Below are 25,948 nucleotides of genomic sequence, written 5' to 3'. Positions count from 1 at the left end.
TTATGTCACTAATGTTCCTTTAATGCTGCTTCTCATTAGCATAGCAGGCTTTGGACTCAGGTGATGCTGCTTCAAGGCTTGTGATTGAAACTGGCCAAAATTGTTAATTCTCATAACAAAATATTTATTTGAACATCAGTCAATATGCAGATTTTAACTGACTTCATGTGACGTTAATTATCAAACTTTGTTATAGAGAAAGAAGAGTTAAAAAACCATGCGAGTCTAGAGTCAGCTTATAATAAAAAAGCAGCATAATGAATAAAATTGCAATTAAATAAAAACCAAATAAGGTTAAAAATACTTTCTTCAATATTTAAGAATATGTGGAATATAAATATTTATACTGCTATTTCATTTGTATTTTTTAATGATGTGGTCATTTAGTATTAGTGGACAAATATTCTGTTTTGTTCATTTTAAAAGAAGATTTGTTTTTATTGTTGTTTGACAAACTATTTACCAACACTATCCTAATTTTTAAGAGGTCAACAATGTCTCAATAAAATAACTATTATTGGATATATCCCAAAAATGTTGAACATACCATATGAACATGTGCCATAACAAGATGGTAAAGCAAAAACACATGGACGCAGAACTTTAACACAACGATGGTAGAACCATTTTTGTCTGAATCACAGATGAGTTAAACCGTGGTCTTAAATCGCCCCTCTCTTTTGTTATGACTCGATTCCCAGCGGGTCACGACCTGCGCAACAGAAAGTGATTTCTGATTAACTCCCACGTTGGTTCCCCATTAATCACAGCGCAGTCGTGCAGCTCATAATCTCCTTAACTAATATTATTGTCAAGGCTTCTTATCAAAGGGATCGCTAATATACAAAACAACAACAATCAGAGTAGTGGGCATTTACACTTTTCACACCTTGGTCACTACAAAGACCTATTGGTTTCGACACAACGAAGTTGTCACAATTAAGTGCCACCGTGGATCACACACGCCCCTGCGCCTTGACAGATCTCTTCAAAGGACGTCAGGGGAGAGGCTGGGAGTATAAAACCAAGCCTCAGCATCACACCTGGAGCATTTGGAATCTACCTGTTGGAGAGACAACACACACATTGGGAACTATGAAGGGACTAGCAGTGGATTTCTCTTTTGCGCTTCTTCTTATTTTGGATTTGGGTCTCAGTGTGGCAGCACAGTCCTTTCCTGGCATGCGCCCTGACGCACTGCTCCGTGGAATGAGCAGCGCTTCTAGACGCAATGAGCACAAGCAGCATGCACACAAGCTGCCCCTCTACATGATGCAGCTCTACCGGACCATGCTGACAGAAGACCGGGATAGGTCTCCGGCTGCCACCGTGAGACATACGCAGGAGGAGGATGACAGTACGGGTCTGCACGACTCCGACTCAGTGATCAGCCTTGTCGCTAAAAGTAAGTATTCAACATCAATGGGTAAAAGAAATAGAGATATCTAAAGGAAGATGTTTAATGGATGCTGCCTCATGATGGCATGCAGTGCACATGAGCTAGTCTATATGTTACCATGTTTCCATATGCGTAATATCCTGTACAGATTAACAATATGGTAGGACTTTTAAGAAAATGTCACACATGGTCCAGTGTTTCCTTGTGGCAAAATTAAGTTGTGTTGATTTCGTTCACTCAGTTTAATTAATTGTCTAATCAAGCCTAGCTTTAATAATACAGCTATGCACTTACGCAACTCCTTATTTGGAAAATAATCTTTTTAAAAAATGATTTCCTGAAATGTATGTTTTGGAAGCATAAAGCCAAATGATGTGTGTCAGCAAGTAATACATGATGCTAACTAGTTTTCTTACTCTGCTTCCTTTCAGGCTGCCAGCAGATTGGCAAGAGGTGGTCAGTCACCTTTGACATGTCTTCCATGTCTGCAACCGACACCATCCAATTGGCTGAACTCCGCATCCGCCTGCCCGCCTTCACAAAGTCTTTCCAGGCCTCAGTGGACATCTTCCACTCCCACGGGGATGCATGCTCCGGCATGAACTGTCCAGAGAACAGGATGTTCCTCGGCCGCCTGAGAGCTCATCCAGCTTCGATGGACTCCCCCTCCTCTTGGAAGGTGTTCAACATGAGCGAGATGCTCCGTCACTGGCTGCAGCGGGGGCACTCCAACCAGAGGATGGAGGAGGATGAGGTAGAAGTGGAGGATGTAGCACAGGAGCCTGAAGAAGTCCAACACCTTACAACCGACAGAGTGATGATGGTGGTCTTTTCGAGGCAGAACCCAAATGCTCAGCGAACACTCATCCGCACAGCAGAGCACTCCAAGTACGTCAGCCTGGACAGGGAGCGAGTGAAGCCTGGTTCTGGTTCCAGGAGAGGGAGACGCAGGGCGAAGAGGCACCACTATCCTCAGCAGCAGAGAAATACAATAGTTGGAACTGTTTCTGCCAGCAAGCCTTCAGAAGAGGAGAAGAAGGGACCACTCTGCAGGAAGGTGGACATGTGGGTGGACTTTGAGAAGCTTGGCTGGAACGATTGGATTGTCTACCCTAAACGGTACAATGCTTATCGCTGTGAAGGAAGGTGTCCCACACCAGTGGATGAGACCTTCACCCCAACTAATCATGCATACATGCAGGTAAGGCTGGACTTTAAGTCTTTTACTTTTATGTATAATCATTTCTGTAACAGCATATTAACCCTCTGTGAAGATAAGTGTTCTAATCACCTGTTGTTTTTCCTTCACCAGAGCCTGCTGAAACTCCACCACCCAAACAAGGTGCCATGTGTCTCCTGTGTGCCAACACGCCTGGCGTCACTCTCCATGTTGTACTACGAGAACGGGGAGATGGTCATGAGGCATCATGAGAACATGGTGGTGGAAGAGTGCGGCTGCCACTGAGAAAAGACTGATCAGATAGACTGAAGTCAGTGAGCTGTAGGTCCAGAGGTGCCCACAGCCACAGACCTGTGCTGCTCAGAGGCACAAAGTGGATGAATGTCCACAGGCACTTTAAAGACATCCAGTTTGACCCTGGGTCAGAGGCTGCTGCTGCTGCTGCTGCACTGCAGGACATAAAGGACAGAAACTGCTGTGTTCAATGACTCAGATCTCCAAACAATAACTGTTGGTACTCTCCCTTGAGGTTTTAGAGACCTGAATTGTGCCCTCGACAGCAATTGGATGAGCTATGACTCGTGTTTTCAAGGACTGATTAAGTATTGATCAAGTTAAGATGAAACAAGGTTGTAACAAAAGCACAACAAGGTCCCTGATTGAAGCACTACGGAAGATTCAAGAAAACCGTTCTACACAAGAGGACAAACATTTAATGCTGTTAAACAGATTTTTCTTTAGTCTCTGAAATGACAAATACAGATGTCAGAGTTCTGTAAGCGCTTTATCTTTATTAAGATGTTTGGGTCACATTGACCAATTTGAATTTATGCTATGAGCAGTAATACAATAAATTATTTCTAATCTTGAATTGAGTGGTTTGATGCTTTTTGTGAAAATGTTTATACAAGCTTTAAATAACCTTCGCACTATTTCCATTTCCATTAAAAGAGGTCAGACAAACATAGGTCATGATGATGGGGAAAATCACCTTTTTAAGGCAAATTTTTCACTGACATATTGACCAAATAAATAATAAAGGGTATGTAAGTTACAGCTAACTGTGGTATGCTCACTGTGGTCACTGGCTGGTTGGCAAACAGCAACAAACTAAATAGAATTGACAAATTGACTACATCTTAATAACACCAGTGTTATTAAGATGTAGTCTGTAGTGTATATTATACACTATGATATGTCATATTTGAAAATGTGTGATCCGTTCTCCCCATGTGTTGCCAAGAATATTGCCCTGTTACTTTAAAGAAAATATTGAACAGCCACTTACTGAGCTTTCCTTTGGGAGCCTCCTGAGGAGTCTGCTCCAAGCGTGCCGGATACGGCCCTGGTGGTGAGGCTTTCAGCAGTGTGACTGCCCCCTGGTGGCTGGCTGCAGTATAGGTCAAAAAATCTGTCTCCCCCATTCATTTGAATGGGTGAGCAGTCAAACTTTAAAAAATAAATACACGTGGTACGAATGTTTCTCACATCCGTATGCTGTGATGATATGTAGTTAGTATTTGAGTGTTTTGTGTTCAAGGCCTCTTTTTTCTGAAAAGTTTATTTTTCGTTAGTTATTAGTTTAAAAAACGGGGTTTTACTTCCGGGTTTCCTTTGATTCACATTTATGCTATGCTTGATTCACATTTATGCTATGAGCAGTAATACAATAAATTATTTCTAATCTTGAATTGAGTGGTTTGATGCTTTTTGTGAAAATGTTTATACAAGCTTTAAATAACCTTTGCACTGTTTCCATTTCCATTAAAAGAGGTCAGACAAACATAGGTCATGATGATGGGGGAAATCACCTTTTTAAGGCAAATTTTTCACTGACATATTGACCAATGAAATAATAAAGGGTATGTAAGTCACAGCTAACTGTGGTATGCTCACTGTGGTCACTGGCTGGTTGGCAAACAGCAACAAACTAAATGGAATTGACAAATTGACTACATCTTAATAACACCAGTAATATACAGTATACTGTATATTACTGGTGTTATTAAGATGTATTCTGTAGTGTATATTATACACTATGATATGTCATATTTGAAAATGTGTGATCCGTTCTCCCCATGTGTTGCCAAGAATATTGCCCTGTTATTTTAAAGAAAATATTGAACAGCCACTTACTGAGCTTTCCTTTGGGAGCCTCCTGAGGAGTCTGCTCCAAGCGTGCCGGATACGGCCCTGGTGGTGAGGCTTTCAGCAGCGTGACTGCCCCCTGGTGGCTGGCTGCAGTATAGGTCAAAAAATCCGTCTCCTCCATTCATTTGAATGGGGGAGCAGTCAAACTTTAAAAAATAAATACACGTTGTATGAATGTTTCTCCCATCCGTATGCTGTGGTGATATGTAGTTAGTATTTGACTGTTTTGTGTCCAAGGCCTCTTTTTTCTGAAAAGTTGCTTTTTCGTTAGTTATTAGTGTTTAAAAAACGGGGTTTTACTTCCTGTTTCCTTTGATTCACAGCCGCTGTAGAACGAAACTTCAAAGGACACACAGCGTCTTGTGACGTTACGCTGTAGGGCGGAGCTTATTACAAAGGCTTCACAGGCTCTGGCTGCACAATGGCTGCGCCCAGGAGAGGGATTTTTTGGCTTCAGAACTGTACAACGGGAAGAGGCGGAGCAACGCTGTCCATTTTTATTTACAGACTATGGTCTGCTCTTGTTCCCAAAACCTCATACGAAGCCTTAGCATCATTAAAGTCCCTGTTCACGGTTTTCTTACCACAAAACTTCTGCTCGCGTTCACTCATTGTTTCTTGCTAATCTTTTTAAAGTTCAATTTATTCAACATGAACACCCACAAAACCAGAAAGCTAGGTAGCAGGTGAATGTGTGGCAGCTGAAGGTTTTTTCCCTGAGTTTAAATGAGAGTGAACGTTAGAAAAATCCAATAAATTAGACTTCAAAGAAATGCTAATGTTCTTTGTATCTGCTGAATATGAATGGCAGTTATTGTTTGCTATAAGGCTTTCCTAATCCACTTAACAGGACAGGGTCAGTAAAGGTCAGTTCTGTGATTGGTTTGCCGCCCCCTTGTGGTGGCAGAGAAAATGACCTGCAGATGACAAGATAGTCACAAAATGATCAGTAATGTCTATCATCTTGCAACACAGCTCAGCAATTTTCTTTGAGTGACACTATATTTTTAAAAGGTGTGCATAAAGTCATCAAAATGAGTCAACACATAAACTATTAAAAGTTTAATTTTCAAAAGACTTTGACAAACTTACCAAATATTTCACCAGTCATACAAAGTAAAGAGAACTTTACAATAAGAAACAGTTTTTTGCATCAGTTACTGTTGTTTCATAAGAGCACATCATGTTAACACACATTGAGCATTGCAAAAAAATGCCATCTTATTTTCAGATGAATCTGAAATGAGATTACACAGCTAGGTATGACTAGGCTTTAGACTTTTTTTCACCTCAGTCAATAAAACAAGATCATTAAAAATGCATTATTTTTCATCCTTGAAGCCGAGTCTTCAGATGTCCATTTCAAACTGGGCGTCTTCTGAAACAAGAAAACACACAGCAGCTGAGCAGAGGGAAACAGACATTATAAATCCACATGAATGATTACAGGACGTCTCTCCTGATCACATTGAAACATTCAGAAACTCTTACCTGCACTCTCCTCTATGCGCAGGTCGTGGTCATTGTTGCTGTTGACTGTCTGTTCAGGTTGCTTGGTTTTGCTGGGGGAGTCTGGTTTAAGAGGCCTGGTGACTCCTGGGATATCGGGCATTTTGGGAGGCGTGCGAGTCAGAGGAGAAGTCCGACACTGCAGGAGGAACTTCCTGTCGTATATTATTCTGGTACCTGCAGGTTACAGCAGCAAGAGACACAATGTTACTTCTTGTCAGTGTTATTCAATATCGAACAAATGACTAAAAGTGGATTGATCAGTTTTTGGAGCAGGAGAGTTGAAATTCTGATTTCAATTTGACTTCTCACCTTAATTTGACTTTAAACTACTTCATGTTGATAAATTAGGAATAGAACTAAGTTGCTTTTTTAACATTTAACAACTGTAAGTAGGATACATTTGTTAAAAGATATGTTTCATTCATTCAAAAAAAAGTTGTACAAGCAACCTCTTTCATATCATGTCCTTACATGCCCATGACTAGTGGCCTAATTTTTTTACTAATCCATATCAGTGACGTGAGCACACCTGAACTGACCCCATTTTATTTTATCTGTGTACATCTGTCCCACATGGTAATGTTACGGGCGACAGTATCAGTTATAATGAACATGTGCACTATGTGTCACCATTCTCACAACTACACAGGGACATGTTGCAGCTTTACTATCATCACCATGTTGAGAATTTCCCAAGATGGTGAGCTTTTAGGTGTTTGAGTCAAATCCAGAAGAAATGGGTCAGAGAACTCACTCACCTCTAGTGATAAAATGATATGCTGACTGGGAGTTTAGCACTCTGATGCGACCATTCATAGTATAAAAAAATACAAAAAGCACTTCAGCACTTAAAGCTGAAACAGTGATAAGTGAGTAAAGGCAGCTCCTGTGTTTATTCTAAGATGATGTAATTAAAATCACAACTTCCTGACTCTTATATTCTGATAAGTGGGCTCAAAAAACTAGTAAACATGCGGCTGCAGATCAACAACAGCTTGAGGTAATAACAAGACTATAAATAGGTTCTGACTGAGAACAGTACTATATTTGACCATCATCTATAGTGCAGGATACAGGCACTGAATGACGAAATCTGCTGTTCACACATTATTTGTATAAACATGTAAACTTTACACCATAAAACTTCAGACTAAAGGAAACTATCCATGATCTTCAGAGCCTTTTAAAAACAGAAGTGAACACATGAAATCATTCTGAAATGAAAAATATGAATCCTTTCTGCACACTAGCTTCAGTATTTGGGTGTGGAGAGTTTTAGGATTAGTATTAATCCCTCGACTCTGTTCACTGGTAGTCTGAGGCCTTACAAACTACAAACACTGTCAAACATTAACAGAATAACAAAACTGCTTTCTAAAGGGGTTACACACACACACACACGCACATGCACAGGTTTACTATTCTGCATCCACTGTAAATAACTACAGAATACATGGAAGTGAGTAAGAATTACACTAAGTGAAGGGATAATGTACCTCAATCAGTCTTCAGTGTCTCCATGTGGTCAGAAAAAATCAAAGTAATGTGTTGTCTTTAAGACTCTGATCTGCTTCAGTGTTTGTACATTAGGCTACTATAAGTCACACATCTGATCTCTTCATTTTCCAACACATGCCATACTTCAGGGACCCTTTGCAGGCCCTTCCTCAAGTGTCCCTTTAAATCAGCGTCGAGCTGTCTTGACACTGCCTCTGTACATGATTCAGATTTCCTCTTCTATTTCTACATCTCTTCCTGACTAGATGTATGTGTTAAACACGTTATTCTATTCTATAACCATGCACAGAGTGAGGACTCGTTACCTCCTGGAGTAGTGCTGAACAGAGTTCCTCCTGGAGTGGTGGAGTAGTCCTGGGGCATGTGGGCTGCATCGTGGATGGCGACCCGTCTGACGGCTGGGATATCCCGGCTGCTTGTGGTTTGACCTCCCGCTGACATCTCTCACCACACTGTTGGTGCTCCTGTAAAACCAGCGGGGTGACTTTCAGTGTGGACTATAGTCTAGAGGACGAGCTTTTACTACAGTCAGGGGACAGGAAAGCGACCAAGAGCCTCCACGTGCTCTGAGCACATCCAAAACAACTCCGCGACTTCCTACAAATCGCCACATGGAGCGGAGGGCTGTGATTGGTCAAAAACAGGGGGCGTCACAACCGATGGGAGTTGTAGTTTTTCATATGTCGAGGCTGTATGTCCCGCTTTTTGTTTTTGTTTTTTCTTTGTTACTTTTTCCTTGTCTTTTTAATTTATTGGAGTATTTGATTTGTCTGAAGCACACGTCTGTAGTGTGTGTCATTGTATTGTTTACCATGTTCAATAAAAAAAAAAAAAGAAATACTTTAGTTTCAACTGGATACCAAATTAATGATAAAAATATTGGCACATGACCACCAAGATACAAGAAAAAAATTAAATAAATAAAAATCATATGTCGAGGCTGCTCTGTGGCTCTATCTCAAGCTATTGAATGGCCTTAATCCTGTTTGGTAGGGGTTCCCAAAGTGTGGGTCGGGACCCCCTAGGCGCTCGCGAGACACTCATGGGTGGTCGTGAGAAGTCTTCCAGAATTTTCTTTTTTTTTTTTTTTAAGTTATATCAAAATAGTCCCCATTGTAATAAAAAAAATATCCACCAAAATAGTTGCTAGCCTTGAAATAAAACGTTAAAAATAGAAAATGTAATGAGTTTCCTGCCTTTCTTTTTGGCAAATGACTCCTAAGTTTAGGGTTAGTGAACAGTTCATTATCAAAAGCATCAGTGGCAGCAGGTGTATTAACAAAGGCATAGGAAACACAGACACATGCTCATAGTAGGGGTGTAACAATTCATCTACTACATCGATGTATCGATTTATGTTCCTATTATCCGACTACATCGATCTGTGCTCTGCAGAAGCCTCAGGCCTCGCCAGCATGTTTAGTCAGAGACTAGGCCAAAACTCGGCTCGGGCAATAAACATCACACCAACAACAGGAATCTAGGACTGTCCAGTATCAAGGGATTTATTTCACAATCACACTGGTTGAATTTTTGGCTAAAAAGTTACTGAATCAACTTCCAGTCCCTGAATCATTTCAGATTGTGTCGTTCTAACCAATATCCTCCTTTAATCGAATCATGATACGATTGAATCGTTGTTAAAAAGAATCGTTACACCCCTATCATATAGGTAGGCTAATTTTCTGCAGACCAGCTAAATGAAGCCACATTAAATCACTTTGAGGGACAGCGGGGGTTGAAAGTTTTTGGCACCTACTGTGGGGCAAAAAAGTATTTAGTCAGCCACTGATTTTGCAAGTTCTCCCATTTAGAAAGATGAGAGAGGTCTGTAATTTTCATCAGAGGTACACTTCAACTATGAGAGACATAATGAGAAACAAAAATCCAAGAAATCACATTGTAGGATTTTTAAAGAATTTATTTGTAAATGATGGTGGAAAATAAGTATTTGGTCAATAACAAAAGTTCAACTCAATACTTTGTAACATAACCTTTGTTTGCAATGACAGAGGTCAAACGTTTCCTGTAAGTCTTCACCAGGTTTGCACACACTGTAGCTGGTATTTTGGCCCATTCCTCCATGCAGATCTCCTCTAGAGCAGTGATGTTTTGGGGCTGTTGCTGGGCAACACGGACTTTCAACTCCCTCCACAAATTTTCTATGGGGTTGAGGTCTGGAGACCGGCTAGGCCACTCCAGGACCTTGAAATGCTTTTTACGGAGCCACTCCTTCGTTGCCCGAGCGGTGTGTTTGGGATCATTGTCATGCTGGAAGACCCAGACACGTTCCATCTTCAATGCTCTCACTGATGGAAGGAGGTTTTGGCTTAAAATCTCACGATACATGACCCCGTTCATTCTTCCCTTAACACAGATCAGTCGTCCTGTCCCCTTTGCAGAAAAACAGCCCCAAAGCATGAGGTTTCCACCCCCATGCTTCACAGTAGGTATGGTGTTCTTGGGATGCAACTCAGCATTCTTCTTCCACCAAACACGACGAGTTGAGTGTTTGGAGGAAGAAGAATTTTTTTGTTTCTCATTTTGTCTCTTATAGTTGAAGTGTACCTCTGATGAAAATTAGAGACCTCTCTCATCTTTCATCTGTCTTTTAAGTGGGAGAACTTGCAAAATCAGTGGCTGACTAAATACTTTTTTGCCCCACTGTATATATTGGGGGTCGCGGGCTGAAAAGTTTAGGATCCCCTGCTTTATGGCACCTCGCAACTATACCACAATAGTGGCCTAATTGTATGGTTGCATTTTAAGTATATACTGTATATTTTTAATGACAAAAGACAATAAACACATTATCATAGCAATCTCTCACACAAAGTCTACATAGTAATGCCACAAACCCTAAAGAGATCTTATTTTTGGATAACATTACCAACACAAAGTAAACTTGAAACTAAATGGTGGAATGAATTGGCCAACTCCATTCGATCTGCAGAGTCCCTCTCTACTTTGAAAAGACAGCTAAAGACCCAGCTCTTTAGGAAGCACTATGCACTTAGCTAGACTGTTCTCCACTGTTGTCCCCAGTGGCAGATCATGTCGTCCAGCTACAGTTGACTCGCACTGTCCTGCTCTACTCTGGGAATCTGTGTTCAGGTCTGGAGTGACCCAGCACTTGGTACTTGGGGCATTATTGTGGTGATGTTAATTGTTGATGATGATAATGGAAGGTCTTAAATTGGTTGGTTGCTTCATTGTAGATGTTCCTTAAAAAATCCTTACTTACTTTTGTGCATTGCCTTTACACTGCTTGGTAGTACCTGCACCCAAATTGACTTGAAGCACTTTGTTCCTCTTACTGATCTTGTTTCCTCTTGTCTAGATCTTTGCTTGTGTTGTTCTTGTTCTCGTATGTACGTCACTTTGGATAAAAGCGTCTGCTAAATGACATTGTAACATTGTAACATTGAAACACAGACACATGCTCATAGTAGGGGTGTAACAATTCATCTACTACTTCGATTTATGTTCCTATGATCCGACTACATCAATCTGTGCTCTGCAGAAGCCTCAGGCCTCGCCAGCATGTTTAGTCAGAGACTAGGCCAAAACTCGGCTCGGGCGAAAAACATCACACCAACAACAGGACTCTAGGACTGTCCAGTATCAAGGGATTTATTTCACAGTCACACTGGTTGAAAATTTGGCTAAAAAGTTACTGAATCGATTTCAAGTCACTGAATCTTTTGGATCGTACCGTTCTAAATGAACCAATATCATCCTCTAATTGTATCGGCAACTACGAATCATGATACGATTGAATCGTTGTTCAAAAGAATCGTTACACCCCTTTCATATAGGTAGGCTAATTTTCTGCAGACCAGCTAAATGAAGCCACATTAAATCACTTTGAGGGACAGTGGGGGTTGAAAGTTGTTGGCACCTACAGTGGGGCAAAAAAGGATTTAGTCAGCCACTGATTTTGCAAGTTCTCCCACTTAGGAAGATGAGAGAGGTCTGTAATTTTCATCAGAGGTACACTTCAACTATGAGAGACTTAATGAGAAACAAAAATCCAGGAAATCACATTGTAGGATTTTTAAAGAATTTATTTGTAAATGATGGTGGAAAATAAGTATTTGGTCAATAACAAAAGTTCAACTCAATACTTTGTAACATAACCTTTGTTGTCAATGACAGAGGTCAAACGTTTCCTGTAAGTCTTCACCAGGTTTGCACACACTGTAGCTGGTATTTTGGTCCATTCCTCCATGCAGATCTCCTCTAGAGCAGTGATGTTTTGGGGCTGTCGCTGGGCAACACGGACTTTCAACTCCCTCCACAAATTTTCTATGGGGTTGAGGTCTGGAGACTGGCTAGGCCACTCCAGGACCTTGAAATGCTTTTAACGGAGCCACTCCTTCGTTGCCTGAGCGGTGTGTTTGGGATCATTCTCATGCTGGAAGACCCAGCCACGTTCCATCTTCAATGCTCTCACTGATGGAAGGAGGTTTTGGCTTAAAATCTCACGATACATGACCCCGTTCATTCTTCCCTTAACACGGATCAGTCGTCCTGTCCCCTTTGCAGAAAAACAGCCCCAAAGCATGAGGTTTCCACTCCCATGCTTCACAGTAGGTATGGTGTTCTTGGGATGCAACTCAATTCTTCTTCCTCCAAACATGACGAGTTGAGTGTTTGGAGGAAGAAGAATTTTTTTGTTTCTCATTTTGTCTCTTATAGTTGAAGTGTACCTCTGATGAAAATTACAGACCTCTCTCATCTTTCATCTGTCTTTTAAGTGGGAGAACTTGCAAAATCAGTGGCTGATTAAATACTTTTTTGCCCCACTGTATATTTTGGGGGTCGCGGGCTGAAAAGTTTAGGATCCCCTGCTTTATGGCACCTCGCAACTATACCACAATAGTGGCCTAATTGTATGGTTGCATTTTAAGTATATACTGTATATTTTTAATGACAAAAGACAATAAACACATTATCATAGCAATCTCTCACAAAAAGTCTACATAGTAATGCCACAAACCCTAAAGAGATCTTATTTTTGGATAACATTAACAACACAAAGTAAACTTGAAACTAAATGGTGGAATGAATTAGCCAACTCCATTTGATCTGCAGAGTCCCTCTCTACTTTCAAAAGACAGCTAAAGACCCAGCTCTTTAGGAAGCACTATGCACTTAGCTAGACTGTTCTCCACTGTTGTCCCCAGGGGCAGATCATGTCTTCCAGCTACAACTGACTCACACTGTCCTGCTCTACTCTGGGAATCTGTGTTCAGGTCTTGAGTGACCCAGCACTTGGTACTTTGGTCATTATTGTGGTGATGTTAAAGCTGGGGTTGGTAATCAGATTTAGATCCACTTTTTGTTCTACTGGTTAAAATGATCTTTATGTCCTGATGGTAATCAATACATAATGTGTTCTTAAAAAAGAGTGAAAAAAACCTGCTATCTACAGCCGGAGTAAACCTGGGAAAACACCAACCAATCAGCCTTTTTTGGGTGCCAAAATTTTAAACCATTCAAATCCCGTCCTGCCGTTCTGCCCACCTCCTGCGCGTACATTTCCCCGGCGTGTACTCTGAGTCCCTGTCCCCTGCCTCTGCTTCCCCTGACTCTACTGACTGCCCCTCTCGCTCAACCTTGGGCCTGTCCCCTCTGACCCGATGAGGTGCTTTGCTCAGGACTGTAGTCCGGATCAGAGTCTAAAAAGCTCTCACCACGGGGGCTCTGACAAGCAGAAGAATGAATGACATTTAGTAAGTCCTACAGAAAATGTATATATGTTGTAGCGTCCGTCCGGACGCTGTAGGGATGACGAGCCGATTCGTGAACATGTTGATCTTTAATAACCGGTCACTGTCGGCCGTGATCACGACAACCAACAAAACAACAATCAATGTTTGAATGAATGAAGAACTTCTCCTCTTGTCTCTCCTCTCTCTCGCTCACACACTCTACACCTCTCCTGATGCCTTCACTGACCATCAACACTGTAGGAATTAAGAACATCTACACTGAACATGTTTAACAAACAGTAGAGCTGTTACAGTATTATATATGTGTTATAACTTTTCTTCTGATATCGTGTCACCAGTACAACTGGATAATGCTAGCATGACAGTTGTGAGTACTAACAGCAGCCATGTTTGTTTGTGTTTTTAACTTTCACTATGAGAATGTTTTGGTGAGGACCGGTTTTGAATCAGTCACCATCATATGGTCCTGAGGAAATGCTACATTCAAATTCATGCTAGTTTTCCGAGACTGCCAACCCCAGCTTTAATTGTTGATGATGATAATGGAAGGTTTTAAATTGTTTGGTTGCTTCATTGTAGATGTTCCTTATTTTACAAAAAAAAAAATTATATATATATTATTTCCTTTTGTGCATTGCCTTTACACTGCTTGGCAGTACCTGCACCCAAATTGTCTTGAAGCACTTTGTTCCTCTTACTGATCTTGTTTCCTCTTGTCTAGATCTTTGCTTGTGTTGTTCTTGTTCTCGTATGGACGTCACTTTGGATAAAAGCGTCTGCTAAATGACATTGTAACATTGTAACTATAATGTCGGCACATATGCAAGGAAAGTTACCAACACTCAAAAGTTGTAATTTTTAAACTTAAATAGGCAGAACCATTAAGGAAATCACCATCTTCTTACAACTTTAAGAACTACAATAATATTTAGAAATGAACGGCCCATGAAATGTTGACAGTTGTTTTAGTTTCACTTTTCACAAAACATGAGACGACACATTATGTCACATCTTTGTTTATTAATTCTTGTAAATGGTTTGAGCTGGTGTACAGGGTAAGATGATCTATACATATCTTCATGTCAGAATGATTCTGATTGAAAGGCTTGTATACATATTCACGTTTGTTTATCCTCTCTCCAGGACAATACAAAAGAAAAGAAAACAAGTGGTCATAGCTACAAAGCCTCTACATTCCCCATGATGTGGGTGTTGGCCTAGTCTAGTTAATGCTTAAAGAACATCCATAACAACTCTATGAGGGTGCATAGCATTCTAATTAAATATATTTTGTCATATATTTATACATATATTTTCATAAAAACATATTTTTTGTGCATGTGCGCAGTTGCATTCCTTAGGATAGAGTAATATGATATTGCGTTTACATTGTCATGTATCCATTCTAAAGGAGTATAGGTGATCTCTATTCTTCGCAACACTTATTATTATTTTTTTTTTTACAATACTCTTTCTTTGAATACACCCTTGTTGGTTACACGTCCTCTCAGGTCACATTCCTGGTCTTCATCCCCCTTATTCAACAAGATTTGGAACCCCAGCACCTCACACCCACACACACACACACACACACTTCCAATCACACTCACATCTTCATCATGGTAGAGGACACTAACTTGTTAATCCCCAGATTATCAGTTTAAATAACATTAATAATAACCCACCTTTGAGTGGAAACAGAGGGATTATTTTGAAGTCCATTTAAATACAAGGGCTTACTATATCATTGTAAAATTGATCAGTTAAAAACAGATTAATACATTTCTATATCATCTCACATTTATTTTTTATAATTTCTGATATATTTCCTTAAATTGCATCTCCCACATAGTAGCCTCATAATTTGTAACGCTTTTCCTAAAGGTTTTTGGATTTAATTGTAATTCCTGTATCTATAAACCACCTTACTAACTGAATGAAGAAAGCAAATTCATGAGGAAAAATGTCAGCTGTGTTATCTGACTTGATAATACTGGATCAAATGTTGTCCTGCACATTGCTGGAGACACGTCTGTCAATTCACCTGTTTTTGTCTTCACAAGCATTTTGCCTTGAATCTTTTTGGGTCCAGTGTGAATTTAAAATCCCAACCTGGGATTTAAAGACTGACTCTGTAGCGAAAAAAACGTCCTATGTAACGGTATTTTAATTGCCTTGATGCAATCAATGCTTTATGCTAATGCAGGAGTAAATATCAACTAGAGAACTCACTGTGTGGAATAATGGGAATCAAATTAAACTGTCTTTCTTTTATTTGTTTACCTTTGTGTTATGAGAAATGTAGTTCATGAGAACCATCTTTGTTTTTTTTGTTTATCAGTGGTAAATAATGTATTAGGATAAATGTCAGTCGTTTAATATGCCCCCTTGGAAGCTCTGCATGCAAAGAGCTGACTACATACTCTGTGTCATTTTTGGTCTGACTTGAATCAAAGTGGACACCACCACATGCACACACATGCACTCAAAACCACTTACACAAAAAACATCCACCTTCGTACCCCTCCCACACCAAACCCACATGAATCCCCAAACACTCCCTAAATGTCCCCAAAACCAAAGCCTAACTCTGAAGCACTCACTTCATGTCCCATACTTGCCTTTGAGAGGAGGACTCAGAACATAAATAAACAACAACAAAAATTGATTCTGTCAGAGCAGAACTAAAAACCTGAGTGGAGGTACAGTGGAAAACGTGATATGTAATAAACATGTGCTATATCTGATGAGGCTCTCGTGCACGGACTGGGCATGGAAAATATGTGCATATGTGTGATGTGTAACTAATGTCTACATTCATTCATTCGCTCAGTGTCTCATTCATTCAGGCTACAGTAGCATTTACAGTACTTAAATATTGTGTTTTGATTTCCAGGAAAATGTGTGCTACTATGATATGACCCCTTCATAGTGCTGCCGTCAGTTGTATGCATAAAGTAAGTGATGAAGGGTGGTTTACAGGGATGCCAATATGACACACTAAAACAACTTCTATACTCAATACAATAAAATGCAGCCAGGTGGGTTCCACCTTACAGCAGCAGCACACTTCGTACAATACATTAGTGTGACAGGTTCATATATCCTGGTTTATATTTTGCTACGTTAGGTGCTGAAAAAAACCAAAACAAAAAACAAAAGAAAACCATCTGTCTCAGGCCTCCCCCACTGCTACCACTGAGTCATCTGATCTTGCATTAGTGCATCGTCTGTGACTCATTTAATCAAGGTCGTTTGAATCATTTAGTTATAGCACAGCAGCCCCAAATCGACTGTTGTTCATCTAGATGGAGTTTCTGCATTCACAGAGAAGTTCATTCAGTTACACCTTTCACATTCTTCATATAGACATACACATCCCTGGCTTCCATCTTTTGTGGTTGTTGTAAGGTTTTATTGCTGTGGCAAACTCCCAAATCACTGTCCTCTGACCCTTAATCCTGGCCATGATTATTCAACAATGTCATGTTTTTTTTTTTCTGATTGTGTGTCTATATATATACTGTGCTTTTGTTAGTTTACATGAATGTTTGTGTGTCTTCACAGTTCACGAGTTTGGGGTCAGTGGTATTAAGACGATCACAGTGCTACCTGTCTGAGTCCATTCATATAGCGTAGCATTATGCTATTTCTCACTTTCTACCACTTCACTGGAAATCATCCAAATCACCACATCCTCACATAGATCAGATCTTCCATTTCTCTCTGCTTCTTTCTTACCAATGAGTTTTCAGCCAGGCCCTACAGCCATTGCAAACAGATAGAGTGCACACGCATTTTTCTTTTTCAAAATAGATGGAGGAGCTAAAGATGCTGATGGAGGCTTGTGTTTCCACTGCATATTGACTGAGGCTACTGATAAAGATAGTGGATCAAGATGATATGCGCTACTGGAAGAAACAATGGAAGAAGGTAGAAGAGGTCACAAAGGGGGAAAACATTAAATCTTTGTGTTATAAAGCTGCTGCACAATGCGAACTACAAACTGACTCCTTTCCAATGAACACATTCCCTGTTGTCTAAAAAGCACATTTCCCCTGAAAAATCAAGGGTTCAAAAGAGCTTCATTTCCCCAACGAGGTTAAACACTGCTTTAAACCAAGGTTAACAGGGTTCCAGAAACAAACAAACAAAAACAAATAAACACACAAACTTTATCCACAAAGGAAAGACGTCAAGACGCAGACAAGAGCACTTACAAGCAGGGGAGCGCAGCGGCTTTCTCACACTAGCACTGAGCACGCCATGACATCACAGGGGCTAGAGCCAATCGTGACGCGTGTCCCAGCACAAAGCCAGAAGCAAGAAACACATGCGGTAGAGAAGAATAGGTGCACACATACGCACACATCCACATACTGACACATGTCCACGTAGCATAGAGTGCATATATCACATAGAGAATAATAGGGGAAAGGTCCAGTGAAAGAAGCATTGGTAGGCTCAGCAGAGGCGTAGCTGTTTACAGAACCATCCGTCTGGGGACTTTTTTTTTTGGCTGTAGTGTTATTGGACTCATCACGCTTGTCACTTTTGTCAGGGGGGGATTAGGTCCATAAACAACATGTGTCCGAAGTGTTGGCCAGCCCCCATACCTTGTACCCCTTCAGTTTGAAGATAATGACAGTTCAAAAGGTCAAAGGGCATGCACCAGCAGTCATCATGCGTTTACAGTTCACAGGAAGCACTTTTTGTTGCTTTTTTTTTTCTTGGTTGTTTTACTGACATTTATGTTTTTTTGTAAAAAAAAAAAGAAAAAAAAGGAATCTTCATGCCATAGTTTAGTTGATGTTTTTTCTTTACAAATGTTATAAAACTACAAGTTTAACTCCTCTTTTTTTTTCTCTGTCTCTTTTCTTCTGTGGTGCTCCATGGTCACACATTGAGGATGATTCTGTTTGTCATTTTGTAGGTTGCCATCTTAGTCTTTGTTTCACTCTCACTCTCCTCCTTTGTTCATTTTCCTCTTCGCTCTGGTTGTGTTTTTTTGGAGGATGGTTTGGCAGTGGCTTTCCGGTCCTAAAAAACAGAGAGTGAAATTCTTAATACTTGGAAACAGGCAAAATGATTTTGGCTTCCAAAAAAACAAACAAAAAAACAGCAAAAGCATATCAATAGCATACAAATAGCAAAAGAGTAGTGAATGCAAAATATAAGGCTCTAATTTGGAACATAAAAGGAACAGAGCAGCATGTGATAGACTGCCGAGCTCTAACAAAGCTGAATATGTTGCCATACAGGCTTCTTTCCAAGCACTGGGATGCACAAGTGCTTGCTGAGTGTCCCATACCTGGAGGACTGGGGAAGTATGTGTATTTCAGTGTTTAACTCTCCGCAGACTGGTGCGCTGCACTGACTGAGCGCCCTTTCTCACATCCACCCCCACCTGGAACAAGGAGGTAGGGAGGAGGGAAGGAAACAACACTTGGACCAGTTAACTCCTGAAGCCTCTTCATGAAATCAGAGCAGGAAAATAACTTGACTCTCCACCGGCCAGCCAATGTGGCTCACTGCAGTCCCAACAATCACTTCAATATAAGTAGTGATTTACCAGCCAATCAGTTTGAGAGACATCATTAACACTTCACTGCCTGAAGAACACAGATACATTGTAGATATTTTGTTTGCATAAAATCAAATATACTTACAACTGTAAAAGCATTGTGCTGATGGTGACAATAAAGGTGAACGGTGGTCTTACTTTTCTTATAACACTCCTATAAAGAAACTAAGTCCTGCATTGTACAACCCCAATTCATTCAAGAGTTGGGACACAGTAAAATAATGATACAAATATAAATTGATTATTTACATATCATTAATGCCTATATCTATATTTACAAAAAATGCAATGTTGAAAAGAAAAATTGTACTATCTTATGAAACGTTTTGAAACGTGTGACAGGCATCAAATTAAAAATGAGCACATCATTTTTCATAAAACATTAGAATTATTCATTTTCAACATTTAATTTGTTGTCTTTGCTCTATTTTCAATCATATACAGTCTTTGATTTGCAAACTATTACATTGTGTCCCAACTATCATGGAATTGGGGTTGTATTATGTTTCAATGTCTACTTCTATGGATGTCTAATTATTTCCTTCTTTAGTGTCCATCACATAATTTGAACTCACTTATGGCTGGTGGCTATCGTTAATTTTCGACCCTTTGTGCCAGGCTTTGTGACTTAGTCACAGTAACGTGACAGTGTTTAAGTTTACAGGTTTTTTGTGTGAAAATGACTCCATGCAAATGATATGGACAAGGATGACTTACCTTTCGAGCAAGCACCTTGCCCTGTTCAGAAGCAAACTGCACCTCAGCAGAATAATCATCCTTTTCCTCTCTCTAAAAAAGAAGACACAGGATTAAATGTCATGTGCAGATCAAATGACCCATAAGTTGCATTTCCACCCAAAGCACCAGGAACTGTAAGTCTCAGGATCTACTTCTAAGGAACTCAAAGTTTCTGGCAGCCTGATTTTGTATGATATTTCACTGCAGACTAAAGATTGGTAAAATTAAAGCTTACGCTCCTGAAATATAAAAAGTGATTAATTAATGGAACCGCATTAAGCTAGTATAAGCTCTGTTTATCAGATCTAACTCAGTTTGTACACCGTTGGTTAAGTGCTAACTTAGTTAGTTGCTGAGTTCCACAAGTTTTGCTACACAGTCCAATTGCATTCACCTTATATGTGCTTCCTCTTGATAGTACCATCAGATAAAGCTACATAAATACATTTGGTTGTTTTGCAGATGATACTCGATTATACTTCTATGAAGCCAGATGAAACCAATCGGTAAACTTAACTTGTAGTTTTGGAACATTGGGTCTCATTCACAAAAAATAAATCTCCTCTTAAAACCTACTGATATAGATTTTAAGAAGATTCTGATATCTTCCCATTAACCCCATTTTAAAAAAATCTGGGATTTGTTTTTAGAACAAAATCTAAAAACACTCAAGAGCACTCTTAGGCATATTTGAGTGCTGATATGTCCAGGCAAAATTTGGATATTGTTTTCCTTCATTTGTTTGAATAACAAAGGGGGTCTCAATCAGTTTCTAATATTTGCATTCTTGATTTCTCTCTACTTCCATGCGTGCACACAGCACTGTAGTCTTATGTCCTTACATGAGCATTTGAGGGGCACAAATGAGGAAAAACAGGTTTAAGCTTCAAACTTACAAGGACATGGGATTCATCAGTTTATGAACACAACTCTCTCTACCAGTTATCTGCTCTATCCTCAACCCTATCATCTCCATAAAGGCATACAAAAGCCCCAACATAAAGAAGAAGTTAAACACTTATAAATAGAATCTTAAGAAGATGTTGGTGAATGAGAAACAAGACTGAGATAACCAGCAATCTTCTGTAACTCACTCAGAAAAAATGAACACCTAAGAGACACTATGTTTAGCAACAAAGCTGCTGTAGATGGCTTATCCCTGGCACCCAGCACCACAGTTAAGAATGTGTGAGGTTGGGGTGTTGGTGAGGCCAAGTTGTTAAATCTTGCGTCCCATGAAGAGAAGCGATAGTCGGACTTCTCAGTGCCGAGGTTAGATTCTAATCTGTGGCCCTGTCCTTGTGGCATGTCATTCCCGAATACATCTCTCCCACTTTCTTACTCTATCCACTGTCCTCTAATTGAAGCTCACAAATACACTTCATAAAAAGGTTTATCTAATGAGGATATGACCTTCAATCAAAACATATGTCAAGGACAGTCTTTCTTTAACCACAAAACATAAAACAAATCTGGCACATTCTGTCTTAAAATGATACAAATAAATCCTTGAATTATCCCACTTCAAGACTGGATTATGGCAAATGTCCTACTACCAGGCAGCTCCAATAAGCCTTTAAGATTCTGAAGCCACTCCACTTAAAATGGAAAGAAATAGGCAAAGTCATCCCATTCCTCCCATATTAGCTTCTCTGCTCTTGTGTAGAGTTCCTTGAAACCTAGTCCCCAGGGAAAGTTCATGCTGTGGAAATGCAGCTATATTTGCATAACAATTTTACTAGCATTAGAAATGTAAAACAAAAACAAAAAGTATCGGGCATGGCAGATTTTCCTCATGTGTTGCACCACACAACACATTATCCTAGTCAGGTTTTGTGACTTCATCAAAATCATCCGTTTTGATGATTATTGAATTATTAAGCAGGGGCTAGATTTTGATGACAGCAAAACGATAAAGAGATGGACAAAGATGTTCCCCCTCCAGGCGCAGGAAGCGGCTGGGGTTGTCGTGGCAACCTGACCTGGCCCCGCCTCTGCTCCTTTTCCCAGGGACGTTGGCCCATCTCCTGGTGAGAGAAGCCCAGCCCCTTGTCAAAGGGCTGTGTGCCCTGCAGGAGATGCCCACGCAGCACATAAGAGTAACCCGTGTCACACACCGGAGTCAGCAGAGCCTCCTGGGCCACGCGCAAGCCTGGCATGCTGCCGTCACGTCCTGATGACACTGAGCCCACCCAGCCCTGCAGGGTGTCCTTGTCTGGTAAGTAAGGTTGAAATGCTCCACCGCCAACCATACTGAACACCAGAATGAGGATAAAGCACAGAGAGGGAGAGAAAGAGAAACAGACAAACAAAACAAAGCAGAACAGAGTGATATAGGAGAAGTGATCAAGCTACAAGGTTTGCTACAAGATGAGTTCAGGATGTTTACATTTACAGTCAACATACCGGTTATCCCCATTGTGCTCTGAAGCCCGACTCAGTCCCGAGATCTCACACCGTTGGGCATACACCTGCTGGCCTGCAACAACAGAAATTCCTTCCACTGAACCCAGCCCTAGACTTTCACCTCTCCCTCTAGCCCCTCCTCCTGTGGCAAGGGCCTCCCCCCTCCTTCTGTCTGACCTCTGACCTCCCAACTGGCCATTTAGGTTGACTTTTGGAACGGCACCACTGGCTCTCACCCTGTCTCTTTCTGCCAGTTCTGTTGTTAGCTCCTGTGGCGCCTCCTCCTCTTCAACCTCCCCTTCCTCCTCCTCCTCCTCCTCTTCCTCCTCCAGCTCCATGATGGAGCCACTGGCCCCACTTGCTCCGCTGCTCGGGCGACCCAAGCTGCAGGGCAGCGAGAGGGTGGCGCCCTCTGAGTCGTCAGCCCGACTGCTGCCCTCTAGTGACGAGTCTTCCACTGCCAGCGAGGGGCTGACCCCCGCTGGCCACACCTGAATGTCCGACATCTCCACAAGTGTGTCTTCCTCTGTGGTGGCAATTGGAGCACAATCAAGGCTTGAGACTTCCTGCCAGTAGGGCTCCACGCCCAGCGGGGATGGCAAGCTGTACTGCAAAGAGGCCGGGGACAGCAGCTCCTCCTGCACCAGCCCATAACCTGAAGGGAAGGGGCGAGACAAAAGAAAGACTAACACCACGCAGGCACAGCCAGGGGGAGGGTGGGGAGGTGGCAGATAGACTGTTTCTCCAACCTGTGAGGAAACAGTGAGGCTCAGCCCTGTCCCAATACACCAGGGAAGACAGAAGAGTCAGTCTCTGAGGAAAGAGTTTTGGATTCAGTCTAGTTCCAGAAAATTAAACAGTGTGCCGTGTGGATCCTGAATCAGCAATCTGGCACAAAGTGGGTGATTATTTATCACTCAGTCTCAATTTAACTCAATTTGAAAGGTAGAAAAGCTTTTCTTTCATTCTGAAATCAGCTTCTTTCATCTTTAAAATGTGGATTCTTCTAACTGGTTTGTAAATAGCTGGATCTGTCTGATCCGTTTGTGTCTTATCCTGATCCTGGTATGTTTTTATCATTGGGACACAGCAGTAAGAGTGAAGTGGGGGTTAGAGGGGTTTGGTGTATCATTCATTGTCTGTGAGGTGAATTGTGCAGGGCTCTAGTTTGCGACTATGTAAGAAAGGGAATCTGCAGCACAGACACTGTGTTCCTTTAAAGGCAAAAAACAAGGTGAGTCTGGTTTTATAAACAGCACAGATTTTTGGGTTGGCACGACAAAAATGTATCATTTGTAACATTTTAAGAAAGTGTAGTCCAACAGGATTTTAGGATCCTTGCTGAGGCTGTTTAGAGACAAGAAGAGTGAACAGAAATGTTCATGATAGCTGCTGGATTTACCAAGAGCTCATGAAAATACAATGCTCATAGCAGTGACCTTACATTTAAAATCTGCCCGTTCCAAATATTTATTCAGACGACTCTGAATTGTTCCTCTTTAACTGGTTTGCGTTAACCAATCACAGCAGAGGATAGTGCTGTCCTTTTTTTAACAGGGACAAAATATTCCAGACAGCATATGAGACAAAATTCTTGTCTAAACATTTGATACAGTTATTTTCTACAAAGCATCTCTATTATCGTTCCAACCCTGGTTGCAGGTTCCTGAGTGGGAGTCAGCAGCATCTTGCAGATTGTAAAAGGAAAATGCAAGTTATGGTTGCTCTTGCATTCTCCTGTGGTTACACATCAGTCATGCATTCATATTTCTGCACCCCAAGCATAACAAATGCAGTTCATCATAAATACTCTCTGCAACACACAGCAGTGGACACACTCCAAACCACACGCACCAGACATTAGACAATCTGAGAGAGTTTTAAAAAGAGATTATGCCTGTATAAGTTATTATAGCTAGGTTTGTATTTTCCTTCTTAAATGATGGGGTACTCTTTCAAAAGGGTATTATTTTGAGTTATTTTGTAAAACTCATGTGATTCAGGGAGACTTGACTGCTCATTTGGTTGTAACCCCCCACCACCCTTAAAAAAACCCCATCTGTCCTTACTTTCATCCATGAATGCACAATGACACTTCACTTAAGTAAGTAAAGTGGTAAAGGAACAACTTCTAGAGTAATGTTGAGTACTGAACGACCACTTCAGGGTCTACTTTGATTTTATCCACTAAACATCCCTCACCCTCACTACAAAAAAAGGAGTCAAACATAGTGAGCAGTACAACCAGATTTTAAAAAGTAAACACACATTGTGTTTTGTGATTACTTCATTACTTTTATATATTAATTTTAGGGCAAAAGAACCAAGCTGTAAAATTAAACATACTACTCACATTCATATCAAAGCCTTATATATACCCCATGTAGACATATCTCTATTTTTAGTGCATCATTTCTAAAGAAGTTATTTTCAAGTTATTCCATCTGAGAGATTTATATGTGTATATGTTAAGTCAAAAAATATCTTGATTTTCCACCTATATCTGAAATTATTGCTTTTTTCCCTTTTGATAATTTGACTGTCTGGCCTCGTGATTCATGACTTACACTTTATCTAAGTTTAACATAAAGAAACGGTCAAAACTCCTACAATTCAAATAAACACTTAACAGTTGAGCTTAGACATTGGAAATGTTGTGTGTGTTTAAAGCTTAAAACTTGCATTTTGCTTCTTCATTGGATTTAGAACTGGGATTGTGTAATTGTATAAAATAATTCTTATAAGTTGCCAGATCTATGAGTTCAGATGAATGATACAAGGTGAAACTGAACAGTAAAGGAGTACTTCACCCAAAAAGGTTGGGATGCATTCACAGTGTTGAGTCTAATCTGAAGGTTTTCTGTCAACAGCACAGCTGACAGGTAGAACTACAAACATCTGGACATTGCATTGGGGCTTCACAGCAGTGTGGCTGAGATGGAGCTTAGAAAAAGGTGACTTTTGATAACAGTCATACAGTTGTATGACAAATCTTTCACCGCAAATCAACCATGTTAAATCAATACTTAGAACTTCAAAAATGTTTCTTTGCAATAAAATACTCTAGTGAAACACTGAGGTCATATATTCTGTAATACATGAAGTTAAGGTGTTAACTTAGATTCGGGAGCAGGACCACGCCTAAACCACACCCTCAATCACCTGACAAGCCTTCTTAAACGTAGCCAGCCTACTCCAACTGCTTGTCCGTGATTCTTCAACCCACCCTCCCTCACCTTACTCTACTGCACTTAACCTATTTCCTTGTCCTCTACTACTCAACTCGTGCTCGCTCCTTCTATGCCCTGTCTACTTCCAGGTACAACCTGGGTCAAGATCAGCTCCGGCAGGATAACGCTGAGACGGAACCCCCATCCTGAGTCTCCTTCTGCTGGGAACACCACGCACAACTAATTCATTAAATGTTCAACTTATATCCTTGTGTGGCGTGGTCCTTGCTAGTGAACTGCTCTTATCCTGACACGGCCCATATGAAAAAAGCTGCTTAGTTCAATGTGAACTACATTTCACAGTCTCATCAATTTTAAAACATGTGTAAGTATTTTAAAGCTCATGACACCGTTATACATACTGCTCACCAATATATTATGACTTTCCCTGCTGTCTGTCAAGCACTTTGTAAAGCATGGTTTTTAAAAGGTGCTATATAAATATAGTTATTACTGTCATTTTATTTTATCCATTTATCCTTATCTATGCCC

General features: G+C 40.6%; 3 protein-coding genes across 3 annotated transcripts in view; 1 reads left to right on the top strand and 2 right to left on the bottom strand.

The window, feature by feature from the left end:
• Positions 1–791: 791 nt before the first annotated feature.
• On the top strand, positions 792–3,421 carry LOC117831303 (nodal homolog 2-A-like). Its single transcript, XM_034709933.1, has 3 exons — positions 792–1,405; positions 1,831–2,600; positions 2,712–3,421. The coding sequence occupies exons 1-3, from the start codon at positions 1,096–1,098 to the stop codon at positions 2,862–2,864; spliced, it is 1,233 nt and encodes a 410-aa protein (XP_034565824.1). The 5' UTR covers positions 792–1,095; the 3' UTR covers positions 2,865–3,421.
• A 2,596-nt stretch (positions 3,422–6,017) lies between these two features.
• On the bottom strand, positions 6,018–8,397 carry LOC117831030 (eukaryotic translation initiation factor 4E-binding protein 1-like). The gene is made up of 3 exons (XM_034709479.1): positions 8,066–8,397; positions 6,222–6,416; positions 6,018–6,108 (listed from the first exon to the last, which is right to left on the bottom strand). The coding sequence occupies exons 1-3, from the start codon at positions 8,199–8,201 to the stop codon at positions 6,080–6,082; spliced, it is 360 nt and encodes a 119-aa protein (XP_034565370.1). The 5' UTR covers positions 8,202–8,397; the 3' UTR covers positions 6,018–6,079.
• Positions 8,398–14,498: 6,101 nt separating this feature from the next.
• Positions 14,499–25,948, bottom strand: part of LOC117831636 (ankyrin-1-like) — a 108,666-nt gene continuing 97,216 nt past the window's right edge. Inside the window, exons 38-42 of the mRNA XM_034710421.1 lie at positions 22,227–22,881; positions 21,938–22,073; positions 19,800–19,871; positions 18,810–18,905; positions 14,499–18,538 (exon numbers count right to left, since the gene is read on the bottom strand). Coding sequence (XP_034566312.1) covers positions 18,837–18,905; positions 19,800–19,871; positions 21,938–22,073; positions 22,227–22,881 — 932 coding nt within the window. The 3' untranslated portion in view covers positions 14,499–18,538; positions 18,810–18,836. The remainder of the gene's footprint in view (positions 18,539–18,809; positions 18,906–19,799; positions 19,872–21,937; positions 22,074–22,226; positions 22,882–25,948) is intronic.

The sequence above is a fragment of the Notolabrus celidotus genome, chromosome 19 (genome assembly GCF_009762535.1).
Source record: "Notolabrus celidotus isolate fNotCel1 chromosome 19, fNotCel1.pri, whole genome shotgun sequence".
In the NCBI taxonomy this organism is placed as follows: domain Eukaryota; kingdom Metazoa; phylum Chordata; class Actinopteri; order Labriformes; family Labridae; genus Notolabrus; species Notolabrus celidotus.
Note: the sequence above shows the minus strand (reverse complement) of the source record. Positions and strands in the feature narration are given on the sequence as shown.